The following is a 13903-nucleotide window of genomic DNA, read 5'->3' as shown; positions in this document are numbered from 1 at the left end:
GTTGGAAATAGCATTCAAATTTGCTACAGTGCTGTTTAGTATAGTAGTGTCAATTGGTTCCAATAGAAATATTCTGACTAGATTTGGATGAAATTAGCTATTTGGAATCTTCTAGAAATTATCAACATGCCTCTTTTTTTTATTTGAACATTAACACAAAATGAAACTTTTGAAACTACCTTAACCTCAACAAATTTGGTAGCTATTTGGAATCTTCTAAAAATTATCAACACGCTTCTTTTTTTTTTATTTGAACATTAACACAAAATGCACTTAATTTATATTACACTGTAATAAAGGTTGTCCTTTGTTACAATGTAATGTAAATTAAGTACCACCAAACACCTCATCTGATAGCTGTATAACTTTTTTTTTCTTTTTCTTTTAATAGCTTTGCCTTCTCAACCGTCCCTTCTTATAGAATTATTAAAGAAACAGTTAAAAGAACAAGTGGAAAGTTTACAAGAAACTCGCTTCTTTATTCAGTCTGAGTGTTGTAAAATAATAGAAGAAAATAAAAAGTAAGTTGTGAATGCTTTTTTTTTTCCTTTTTTTTAAAGAAACATGGGAATCAACAAAAATGTTGGATTTTATTACCCAATGTTTAATACTTCCACTGTGATAGATTAAAAACTATCTAATCTGTCAAAATTTTGACAATATAAATTTATAATGTGTTTGATTTATTTATATTAATTATATAAAAGTGTTTGTTTTATTATCCACAAGTTTATATTTGTTGAAGCCTCAGCAATTTTAGAGTGCTATGGAAGTGGAGATAGTGAAGTAGATCCATCACACAAACAAGGCTTAGGTTTCAAATTATAGGCTACTTAATAAACTCAAGTGATGATTAAGATGTTGGAAAAAGTTGATTAAGGACAGAATTCAGGAATGGATTGATCCCAATGCAGACCAAGAAGGGAATAGCTCACACAGACAAAAAGGCAGAAGCTCTAATAGACAACTTGGGAACACAATGTAACCCCTCTTGTCCACAGATGGCATCACCAGCAGAATAATAAAATTGCTACCCAGAAAAGCTATAATTCATTTAGTCACCATCTCTGCCAGAAGGAGGATATCGTAGCTTTGTGAACAGGTCTTGTCTTAATAATTTACTCCCATTTTATAACCAAGTGACAGTTGAATCTAATAAGGGAAATGGTAAATATTGCTAGACTTGGCAAAACAAGCATCTGACAGGATACTGCATGAAGCCTGTTACATAAGTTGGAACAAATGGAGTGGTTGGACAGGACATTAAACTGGTGACATGGATTAGAGGATGACTTAATGGGTATACATCAGTAGAACAGTTTATAGAGTAGAGTCAAAGGGAAGGTAGGTGACCAGTGGTGTGCCATAGGCCCATCTATTAGGGCTGCTGATCGTCAGTGATAATGGGAATAATTCATCACATTCCTGATATCTACCCTCATGGAAGGGAGAACCAGAATACTATGATAAAACCAAATGTAAAGTTTATATCATCACTAACTTATCAACAGTTTTCCAAAAAATTAATCTTTTCTGTCAGAATCCTAATATTGTAAGATCTTTATTTTGGTCTTCTAAGGCACTTCTTACTGTATCAGTCTACCTAAATCTTGGTCTTCCTCAAGGTCTTTTTTTTTTCTGGAAACGAACACTTCTTTTACTAGCTGTGATTTTCTGAAATACTACCTGAAATTAGCTCAGCTTACACATTCTTAAATGCTAACAATGTCAAGTTCCTTGATAATAATCCTCTTAATTAATGATTCTGCCATTGATGCCATCTGTTCACTCCCTTAATTCTTTTTCAGAATTCTCATATGTGTTATCTCCCATCTTTAATCAAGTGGTTGGACAGGAAAAAGTTTAATTCTAGCCTGCTTCTCAGATGAAGTTAAAATTGATTGAATACTGTCCTGTATATAGCTACTTAAGCATTTTTGACTAATTTTTCTTTAGTTCCATATAAATTTATTCACTTGACTTCCTACCATACTAACTTTGCTAATTCTGTTCTTTTTCTGTATGTAATTTGCATGAATCTTCACTAAAAATTGTACCTAAATAGTTGAAAATATTTTACTTGTTTAGTGGTATCCCATTTAGGATCCAGTTGATATTTTCAGTTGTCCTGCCTATTTTCATAGTCTTTGTCTTTTTATTGCTGATTTTTTCATATGAAATTTATTACAGCAGTTATTCAATTTAGTCAGGGAATCATGCAGTCTAGTATGCTAATCTGTCCAGCCCCATCCATTCCAGTTTATTTATCTCTGTTCTCAAGTTTATGCTGATTTACTTTCTGGGAACTTTCAGTATGCGTATGCTTTCAGGACTATCTCTAACTTCTTGAGTCCACTGCAGAGGTTGAATTTTTGTATTCTTTCAAAACAACTTCATCACATACCTCCCTTGCTGAATCAATCTTTATTTTTTTATTTTTTACCACTAAGTCTCCAATTGAATATTCTTGTTTTCAAACTTTTTTTTTTCTTTAATAATCATATATTTAAATCTTTACTTCACTTCTGAAGGTTTCTTTTTAGAACTTTCTTGCACTGTCTTCTTTTCAGCATGATATTCATTTTTATATTGCTGAAAACTAAATGATGATCACTTCCTATTTCAAATTCCTATATATAAATTATATCCCGAACTAGCCTGAAAATATCGCAATCAGTAATAACTTTTGGGGGACCCTGTAATCTTTAGAGAGCACATCCCCTAGGTGGCAGATAGGGGAACTCACTAGATATGGTGGGATGGTCGGAATAAAATTGAATAAGGATTCGTAACCATCAGGGCCATAAAAGGCAATCATCTTGATTGTAAGGGAAATGGCACTCCCATAGTCCTCTAGTTGGATCTATCCTCTACTTCGAGGATAGATCCAAATATTGCCTTATTTTATGATCCTTATGCTACTTGAAGGCTAGGGGTCTTCCCATTTCTGGCCTATATTTGTCCTTTCTAAAAATCTACTCTTTCCCCCTTCAATATACTCTATTCTTCCTGTGGGTTTAAATTTGTAAGAAGGCAAGTTCAGAAGCCTTAAGGTAGCAGCCCTACCACGGGACTATCTATCGCCAGGCTAGTAACCTGACATGGAAAACACTAATATACTTCTAAGATAATAGAGAAAGGTATTTGAAATGAATATGGGAAAATGAAAATGGAAATAACAAAATGTAATACTTATAGCAGAGTGGAACCTAAGAGGAATAACATATAAAGAAATAGAATTAGATCAAATTTTAAATAAAATAAATTTTCAAACTGCTATTTGAAAATTTAAAAGGAACCATGAGGACTGAATTTTAACACAATATATAGTGGAGTCAACAGACACCAAAGAGCACAAGCAAGTGTTATGATTTGGATTCATTATTCCCTTTCATAACAGTTAAAATATTATAAATTATAGAATTTATATTTAACAGGTTATTTAACAATAATTGGTTTATATGCCCCAGAAGAAGGAAGACGATAATGTTGAATTTTATAATCAATTACAAAATATATATAATAAAATTTAAAAAAAATGAATATAATATTAGAAGAAGACTTAAATGCATGAATTAGAAACACGGAAATTAATAATAATAATATAGGAATATGTGGAGAACATACTCAAAACAGGAATGGTAAACATTTATAAACTTTCTAGTTTATAATAATCTTAAAATAATGAATTCAGTAAAAGAGCAAAAAGTAAAAGATTAGAAGATGAAATAACTATGGTTCTTATTCTTTTATATTCTAAGTCAGAAAAAGACAGAGAATCATGGAATAAAATAAATAAATAGTTTAGAACTTGATTCTTATAAAATAAGAATAAATGTATATAAGACTTTGAAACATTTAAGTACAGATACTAAAGAAAGTGTAAAATTAAACACCAAATTTTAATTAGAGGAATTTCTAATATAGAATTGTGGACAGATAAATATTCCATACAATAGGATTGGTGGGGCTAGAAAGAAGAATTAGAAATCAACCTGAAAGAAACGTATGGAAAATCACCTGGAGAAGATAAGTTACGTTCAAGATTATATAAATATGCAGGAATAAGGTTTAAAGAAAGAAAATTATTCAAAAGTAACCCACCAATAGAATGGGGGAGGGAAAAAAAAAAGCAGTAGGTGCACCACAAGAAGGTGATGATTGGACATTACCTGGATACTGAACAAACGAGGATGGGCTCGAATTTGGGATTTAGCTGACCAATTTGTATTCTTATTGGCTTAAACCAATATACAAAATGATGGTACAACATGACAAAATTTCATGCCGGCTAGGGCGTCGTCCTGTTAAACAAGTCCCCCCCCCCCCCCCCCCCCCCCGTTTTTCCCAGGGAACCAGGGCGAACAGCGAAAAGTCAGCTACTGGAACAAATCTGAAAGCAAACCCCCAAATCAACATCACGAGTTAAAGATCAGTTCCATCAACATAAGAAACCTGAATGGCAAAGAAATGGAGCTAGCTGAGGAATTAGATAAGCACCAGATCAACATAATAGGGGTGACTGAAACAAAAAAGACAAAAACTGGTGAGATCTTTCTGAGCAATAAATACAAAATGTTATATTCAGGCAATGACAATCAAGGAAAAGAAGGAGTAGCCATTGTATTCAACACTAAATACGAGGCTGATCTTCTTGAATGGCAGGCAGTCTCAAGTAGAGTGATGTGGGCAAATATCAGAATGAGGAACTGGACGATGAGACTTATTTGTGCCTATGGTCCCACAGAAGGTTCTACTAAGGTAGAAGTGGAGGAATTTTTTGAGGATTTAGAGAAAGCATCTGACACAACGAAAAAGGAAAAGTTGGTCCTTGTTGGGGATCTAAACAGCAGAATAGGAAATGATTGTCAGACATACAAAAATATATTAGGAAAATTTGGAGAAAAGAGAGCAAAGCTAATAATAATGGCAAATATTTGTTGGATTTCTGCTCAGGACATGGATTGGTTATTACTAACACAATGTTCCAACATAAAAATGTGCACAAATTCATATGGAGAGAAGAGGCTAGGAATAAGAAGTATCTCATTGACTATGTTATTGTTGATAGTGATGTTTTCTCCCTTGTGCAGGACATGAGAGTGTACAGAGGCTTTGAAATTGGAAGTGATCACTATTTAGTCTTGAGCAAGATAAAATTGAATTTCATATTGAAAAGAATAACATGTAAGAAAGTTTTAAAGCGAATAAAAGTTGAGCAGCTCTCAGATGTGAACTGTAGACTAAAATACACAAAGATTATTGAAGAAAATATGAAAGAGTTTGAGAACAGGAACCAAACTTTAGAGATTCAGTGGCAAGCTCTGAAGAAAACATTGATTGATTCTGCCAGAGAGGCATGTGGTGAGGTTGTCTGCAAGGATAGAAAAATCAGAACTCCATGGTGGACACAGGGAGTTAAAGATAAAGATCAAATAAGTCAGCTTGTGCTCTTAGAGAATACAGAGACAAATGTAAGAAAGCTAAACACTGTGTAAAACTAGCTAAACAAAAGTCATGGGAGGACTTTGGCAAGAACATAGAAAATAAATATCAAGAAGGTGGTAAGATATTCTGGAGGTTGTTGAAGAAGCTTAGAAATGGAGGAAAGAGTGCTGCAAAAGGAGTTAGAGATGATAAAGGTTACATGAAAACAGGAGAAAAAGATATCCTTGAAGTGTGGAGTAATTACTTTGAAAAACTGCTAAATGAAACAAGCAGTGATCACAGCATAGTGGTAAAAAACAATGACCAGACCAGGCATGCAGTCAGGAAATCATATCCATACTTGAAGTAGAAAAAGCCATCAAAGGCTTGAAATGTGAAAAGGCAGCAGGAGTAGATGATATTCGACCAGAAATGCCGAAATATAGTGGTATAAAAGTCTTACAGTGGCTGCACTGCATAGTTCAGAAAGCCTGGACAGAGGGTCGAATTCCCAATGATTGGAGTAGAGCTCTAATAGTACCCATATGTAAAAAGGGAAATAAAACTGAATGTGAGAATTACAGAGGTATTTCCCTACTGTGAGTGTTCCTGGCAAGATCTATGCAAGTATACTTGAGAAACGGTTGAGAAGAATTGTAGAAGAAAAGCTTGGTTAAGAACAATCTGGATTCAGGCCAAATAGAGGCTGCCAGGATCAGATCTTCACTTTACGACAAATAGTTGAGAAAGCATGGGAATATAACAAAGATCTGTATTTAAGTTTTGTCGATCTGGAAAAGGCATATGACAAGGTGCCAAGAGAGAAGCTATTCAATACGTTACAGTTATATGGTGTCAATAGGGCATTATATCAAGCAATACTTAGTCTTTATTTGAGTTGTAAGTTAGCAGTTAGAATTGAAGGAAGTACATGTTTTAATGTTAAAACATGGTTTAATGTTAAATCTGGTGTGTGAGGCAAGGATGTACTTTATCCACTCTGTTATTCATTATCTATATGGATCACATTATGAAGGAAAGTGGTATTAAAATGATATCAAAATTAGGGGTGTTAATGTCAGCTCTCTGCTTTATGCGGACGATGTTATACTTATCAATAAACGCTACAAGTCTGCAAGATTCCTTGACTAAATTGAATAACTGTTGTAATAGATATGGTATGAAAGTCAGCAATAAAAAGACAAAGACAATGAAAAGTGGCAGAATCGTTGAAAATGTCAACTGCATTGTGAACGGAAAGCCTGTGGAACAAGTAAAACGTATCACCTACTTAAGGGCACGATTTTTAGGAAGATGGTTAATTAAATATGGAAATAGACAACAGAATCAATAAAGCTGGTATAGTAGGAAGTTAATTAAATAAATTCATATCAAATAAGAGAGAAATTAGTCGGAACACTAAATTAGCTGTATACAAGACGGTGTTCAAACCAGTTTTAACTGGTTTTCACTTGACCAAGGACTAAAGACCACAGATATGAGAATCCTGAGAAAGATTAGAGACGTGAACCGATGCATCAATGGCAATATCATATTAAAGACGAGGATATTAGGGAATAACTTGATATTGTCAGCATCCAGGAATGTGTTAGCAGAGCTAATCTCAGGCGGTATGGTCATTTAAACAGAATGGGCGAGGAAAGATTGGCAAAACAAGTGTTCTCTTCCAGGTTGGCAGGAAAACGACCCAGAGGAAGACCAAGATATAGGTGGATTGATATGTACAAAGTGACTTAGACGACAGAAATATAAGATCTGATAATATTGGAGTCTTGACAAGTAGCAGACTGATCTGGAGGAAAATTGTAGATATACAATTTTCCTATTCTTTTCATCATTACTAACATCCTAATAATAGGAAGTTAGTAATTTTTCATGTAGTACTATCATATCCTCTACACCCCTTGAGGGTACATGGCAGGAATTTGATGATAAGTGTTAGTAACATAACTCCTGCAGTGTTTTGTATCATATAAGACAATATTGATGTAGGTACTAACACACATAAGATTCATCTTGTAAACAGAAGATGTAAACTTACAGTATTGATAAATACAGTGCAGTACTGTAAATGTATTTTCACTTCCTTATGATTTTCTTTAATAACATTTTCTTTTCTCTAAAAAAATATTTTGCATTTGACGTCCATAGGAGCCGTATGGCCACTCCCATACCTCACCGGGTTTTGGGAGTGAAGTCTTTTTCTGGAATAAGTGGTAGGGTCACAGATTCCCTTTCCACACAGAGCTTGTAGGACAGTCACAATTTGAACCTGCAGCCTCTTGGCTGGAGAGCGGACACACTAACCACTTGGCCAATCAGGCTGACTTCTTTTCTCTATCTTACTTTATTGTAAGAATACATGCCATATAAAATGTGTGGTAATCGAACTGTTTATGTTATCATTAAGGTTTCCGGTCAACAGTAGGGTATTAGTAAAGTTTTTGGGCAGTCAAAAATTATACGTGGATTTTCGAATAATGCAGGAGGTCTGTGCACTCTCCCCCCGCGCGCGTTGTTCAAGGCTCAAATGTGTGTGGGAGGGAATCACATTTGAAGCCTCTGTAAAGAAAGTTCTGAAGTACTACATTACCAAAATCTCAACCTTAATGGTGGACTTTTCATACCAAAAATCTGCAAAATTATTATTAAGATCTGTATGGTTTAATATGTTTTTTAATTGTATGCACACACTTCCTTTGATCTCAGTAGTAGTAGTATCGGTTTTCACTTGTGCTGTCTCTCAACTGCATGCAAAGAGATTCCATTCTTATATCTTAACTGTAATACACTGACTGTTCATGATACATGAATTGAAATTAGTTTAACCAGTCTTAACTAATTTTTCAACTTTGTCTACTGTGACCTTAGTATAAAAATGGAGTAATTACATTAAAAAAAAACTTAAATGAAACAAGTACTTGAGAGTACAGTGGTAGAAAGTATTCAGTAGATGTGCAATCAGGATTACTTGTGATTTCTTGGGGTAGGGAAAAAAAACATCGCTCTTCTGAAAAATACAGCTTTCTGGAATTAGTAACACTGAATTGCTATGATTACTCTATTGCATGACTTTAATAGCCACTGCTTCTACTTTGATATTTGGGTATGCATTTGAATATAAGTGCAGCTAAACTATAATAACTGCTTTTCATAGTGTAGTGCCTGTTGTATGGTAAAAGTCATATCTCTGTTGGGGAAGGACTTACATTCAATGAAATTGCTGATAAAAGTTAGCATTATTTATTACAATGTTAATCTGCTAAGAGCAAAAGTAATAAATGTTTGAAATGATGTTGTCAAACTATACAAAAAGGTGGGGGGGGGGAGTATTGCTTGTATGATCAAAAATTAAATGGCATAATAATGTAGGAAAAATTATTTTTACATTCAGAACTATCACAAATTTTTTGGCTTTGTTTGTGAATCTGTTTCTGTGGTGAACTGGAAGCATGAACTCCTTCACTTTAGTTAATGGCAAGAATGAATAGCTAATGGAATTGAAAGTAAAGAGAGTTCTTTAATGCTGATAAAATTTTATCATATGCTCTCAAAAAGACATTAGTAAGTTCTTATAAAAGAAAAGGTGAAGGATCAGATTATAATCCTCTTACAAATTAATGCAGGACTTCATTAAGGAAGATTTCATTGTTCTCGGCCTTAATAAGAAGACCGTCTATATTTTTGGCTTCTCTGAGAGTAGGTATTACATCCATTTTTCACCCAGGAAGCTGTTTGAGTCCCGCTGTGGCATGGATGTGTGTGAAGTCTGTATCATGGAAAAGTACCACTTTGTTCTCTAAAGTAGAAAACAAAATTATCTGTACTTTAGGCCACCCAATGTACTAAAATATAGAATAAAATTACTACTTAAATTGAAAGCCAAACGGCTATTTTTCTGGCATCCTTAATAATAATTAAGGGGATACAGATCCCTTGTTCAACTGCCAGTAAGTAAAACTCTAAGATTGAGAACTACAAATCTATGAGTTTCATATATACCTTTACTATATAGTTTTTACTATAAGAATGCCATAAAGGTATGTAGTTAAACAACATACTGGCAGTTGAACAACAACAAGGGATTTGTATCCCCTTAATTATTAAGGATGCCAGAAAAATAGCCATTTGGCTTTCAGTTTATGTTATAATATACAAACACACCTTTATGGTATTCGTATAGTAAAGGTATGTAAGTTCTTTTCGCTTAAACCTTGTTATCTTCCAGATCTACCTACTCACTGATGAGACCTCAAAAAAGGTTGAAATCGGTCTGGGTAGTGACCTCTCCTCATAATGTAATTACAGTATTACATCCTTTAGGGGCTGTGTTTTTACATTATGAGAAAATATCAAGGATAGTGAGGAAGCGTGCTCCACCTTTGCTTCGAGTTGCCTTGGTGTTGTACTACCAAGTGGTCATTTACACTTGGATTCGCCGATAGTTTTTCGGTATATATGAAACTCATAGATTCGTAGTTCTCGATCTTAGAGTTTTGCTTACTGGCAGTTGAACAACAAGGGATTTGTATCCCCTTAATTAAAATTACAACTTTTTTGTTGTTGTTGATGAGATATACCTGTGTATGATTTTAAAGTTAATTTGTAATACTTTTCAGAATGTTCTTAATTTTATTTATTTTATTGAAAAATATTTAGAACATAGCAGGATGTAAATAAACATACTGTATTTACAGGTTAGACCAAAATATTGAGGAAAATGATTTTATTGTGAAGATGGAAAAAGAGGAATTAGAAAAGCTAATAGTGTTAGAAACGAAAGCACAGGATGAGTCGATGAAGAACAGGTAAATTTTGGGCTTATTCAAGTTATGTCATTTCTAAATATTTCTTAAATCAAATACATAATTTTTTATAATATTAAGGTAGAAATAGGGATTCCAGAATGTAATTTTATGTTTCATTGTATTAGAGACCATTTATAATTGTAAAAATATAGGTATTAAAATTCAGAATTATTGGTCATTGGCATAGACTAGATTTAATTGATTTCGTTTCATTTTTTATATCCTCTGTCTATATTTGTTTTTCCTCTTCAATTGTTATACAATTGATAAAAATGCAAAAAATTCATGTAATATACTGAAATTATTCATTGCGAAAAGCTTTTGTTTATCTTGCGTCTTCTGTGAGATGCCAGGAGCAGCCAGTGCATTATCTTAAAAGGGGAAGGATTTGCTCACCTATTGCAATATGACTGTTTACTGAAAGCTAGTCATGTGAAAAAAACAGTTCTATGTGATTAGATTAATTACGGGACTTATTCCTTACCTGTAAAATTAAGTGGCTCTGATGAGCGGTGTTGATGTTCACTGTGAAAATTAGCAGTGTGTGATTATTTTATGATATGGCACTTGGCACAATGAAAAAGGAAAAGTTGGTCCTTTTTTGGAGATCTAAGCAATAGAGTGAGAAATGATTAAGAGACATATAGATATGTTTTGGGAATTGGAGAAAAGCACAAAGCTAATAATAATAGTAAATATCTGCTTGATTTCTGTTGAGGACATGGATTAGTTAATACTAATACCATGTTTCCACGCGGAGAGAAGATGCAAGAAATAAGAAAATTCTCATTGACTGTTATAGTTGATATCGAAGTTTCCCCACTGGTTCAGGACACAACAAACATCATTGAAGAAAAAATGAGTGTTTGAAAACAAGAACCAAACTTTGGATATTCAGTAGCAAACCCTTAAGAAAACATTGATTCAGCCAGAGAGGCATGTGGTGAGGTTATAAGGATATAAATATTAGAACTCCATGGGAACTCAGGAAGTTAGAAACACTTAAGGAAAAGAAGAAAGCCTATATAAAGTTCTTTGGGAAAAAAAGTCACTTCTGTTCTTAGAGAATACAGACAAAAATGTAAGAAAGTGAAGCACTGTGTAAGACATTGCTGAACAATGTCATGGGAAGACTTTGGTAAGAGGATAGAAAATAAATATCAGGAAGGTGGCAAGATATTCTGGAGGCTATTGAAAAAGCTCAGAAATGGAGGAAAGAATTCTATAAAAGGAATTAGAGATGATAAAGGTGATATGAAAACTGGAGAAAAAGATATCCTTGAATTATGGAGTAATTACTTCAAAAAATTGCTAAATGAAACAAGCAGTGACAGCAGAGAGGTAAAAAAAACCACTCAATAGACGTGCATTCAGAAACACATATCCATACTTGAAGTAGAAAAGCCATCAAAAGTCTGAAATGTGGAAACGTAGCTGGAGTAGATGATATCTGACCAGAAATGCTCAAGTATGTAGGTATAAATCTTACAGTGACTGCACTCAATGGTTCTGAAGGCCTGGACAGAGGGAGACGAATTTAAGATGATTGGAGTAGAGTTCTCATAGTACCCATATATAAAAAGGGAAATAAAACTGAATGTGAGAATTACAAAAGTATTTCCCTACAGAGTGTTCCTGGTAAAATTTATGCAAGTATACTTGAGAAACGGGGTGCTTAAGGGTCAAAGCTGTATAACTGAGAGGAGACCTCCACATAGCCTTTAAAGGAATGCAGAGAACTGACCAGGGCTTCTGACCTAATGTCCAATCCTCACCTTCTCGTGGTGCACCCTGTTGGGTATCTACTTGGATACTGAACAAACGAGGATGGGCTGAAAATTTGGGATTTAGCCAACCAAATTGTATTCTTATTGGTTAAACCAAAATAAAAAATGATGGTACAACATGACAAAATTTCATGCCGGCTGCGGCGTCGCCCAGTTAAACAAGGTCCCCGTTGTTTTCGCCAGGGAACCAGAACGAACAGCAAAAAGTCAGCTACTGGAACAAATCTGAAAATACACCCCAAATCAACATCACCAGAGTTAAAGATTGGTACTATCAACATAAGAAGCCTGAATGGCAAAGAAATGGAGCTAGCCGAAGAATTAGATAAGTACCAGATTGACATAATAGGAGTGACTGAAACAACCAAAACTGGTGAGGTCTTTCTGAGCAATAAATACAAAATGTTATATTCAGGCAATGACAATCAAGTAAAAGAAGGAGTAGACATAGTATTCAACACAAAATATGAGGCTAATCTTCTTGAATGGCAGTCAGTCTCAAGTAGAGTAATGTAGGCAAATATGAGAATGGGGAACTGGACAAAGAGACTTATTTGTACCTATAGTTCCACAGAAGGTTCTACTAAGGTAGAAATGGAGGAATTTTTTGAAGCTTTAGAAAAAGCAACTGACACAATGAAAAAGGAAAAGTTGGTCCTTGTTGGGGATCTAAATAGCAGAGTAGGAAATGATTGAGACATACAAAAATATTTTGGGAAAATTTGGAGAAAAGAGCAAAGCTAATAATAATGGCAAATATCTGTTGGATTTCTGCTCAGGACATGGACCTGGTTATTACTAACACCATGTTCCAACATAACAAATTCACATGGAGAGAAGAGGCTAGGAATAAGAAAAGTCTCATTGACTATGTTATTGTTGATAGTGATGTTTTCTCCTTGGTGCAGAACACCAGAGTGTACGAAGGATTTGAAATTGGAAGTGATCACTATTTATTCTTGAGCAGGATAAAATTGAATTTCATATTGAAAAGAATAACATGTAAGAAAGTTTTAAAGCGAATAAAAGTTGAGCAGCTCTCAGATGTGAACTGTAGACTAAAATACACAAAGATTATTGGAGAAAAAATGAAAGAGTTTGAGAACAGGAATCAAACCTTGGAGATTCAGTGGCAAACTCTGAAGAAAACATTGATTGATTCTACCAGAGATGCATGTAGTAAGGTTGTCTGCAAGGATAAAAAAATCAGAACTCCCTGGTGGACAAAGGAAGTAAAAGAGGCAGTGAAGGAAAAGAAGAAAGCATACCAAAAGTTCCTGTCAAATAAGTCAGCTTGTGCTCTTAGAGAATATAGAGACAAATGCAAGAATGCTAAACACTCTGTAAAACTAGCTAAACAAAAGTCATGGGATGACTTTGTCAAGAATATAGAAAATAAATATCAAGAAGGTGGCAAAATATTCTGGAGGTTATTGAAGAAATTTAGGAATGGAGGAAAGAGTGCTGTAAAAGGAGTTAGAGATGATAAAGGTGACATGAAAATGGGAGAAAAAGATATCCTTGAAGTATGGAGTAATTAATTTGAAAAACTGCTAAATGAAACAAGCAGAGATGACAGGACAGTGGTAAAAAAACACTGACCAGGCATGCAGTCAGGAAATCATATCCATACTTGAAGTAGAAAATGCCATCAAAGGCTTGAAATGTGGAAAGGCAGCAGGAGTAGATGATATTCGACCAGAAATGCCGAAGTATGGTGGTATAAGAGTGTTACAGTGGCTGCACCGCATAGTTCAGAAAGCCTGGACGGAGGGACGAATTCCCGATGATTGGAGTAGAGCTGTCATAGTACCCATATATAAAAAGGGAAATAAAACTGAATGTGAGAATTACAGAGGT

The 13903-nt window shown here is 34.4% G+C and overlaps 1 protein-coding gene across 3 annotated transcripts in view; it reads left to right on the top strand.

The window, feature by feature from the left end:
• LOC150101980 (centromere protein K-like) overlaps positions 1-13903 on the top strand; it is a 138858-nt gene that overhangs the window by 34702 nt on the left and 90253 nt on the right. For all 3 annotated transcript variants that reach the window (XM_090400824.1, XM_090400825.1, XM_090400823.1), the window contains exons 4-5: positions 392-521; positions 10146-10256. In XM_090400824.1, coding sequence (XP_090256950.1) covers positions 392-521; positions 10146-10256 — 241 coding nt within the window. The remainder of the gene's footprint in view (positions 1-391; positions 522-10145; positions 10257-13903) is intronic.

The sequence above is a fragment of the Typopeltis vanoorti genome, chromosome 11, assembly GCF_054136105.1.
Source record: "Typopeltis vanoorti isolate ZY-2024b chromosome 11, IOZ_Tvanoo_1.0, whole genome shotgun sequence".
Classification (NCBI taxonomy): Eukaryota; Metazoa; Arthropoda; class Arachnida; order Uropygi; family Thelyphonidae; genus Typopeltis; species Typopeltis vanoorti.
This window is presented reverse-complemented; position numbering and strand designations above follow the sequence as displayed.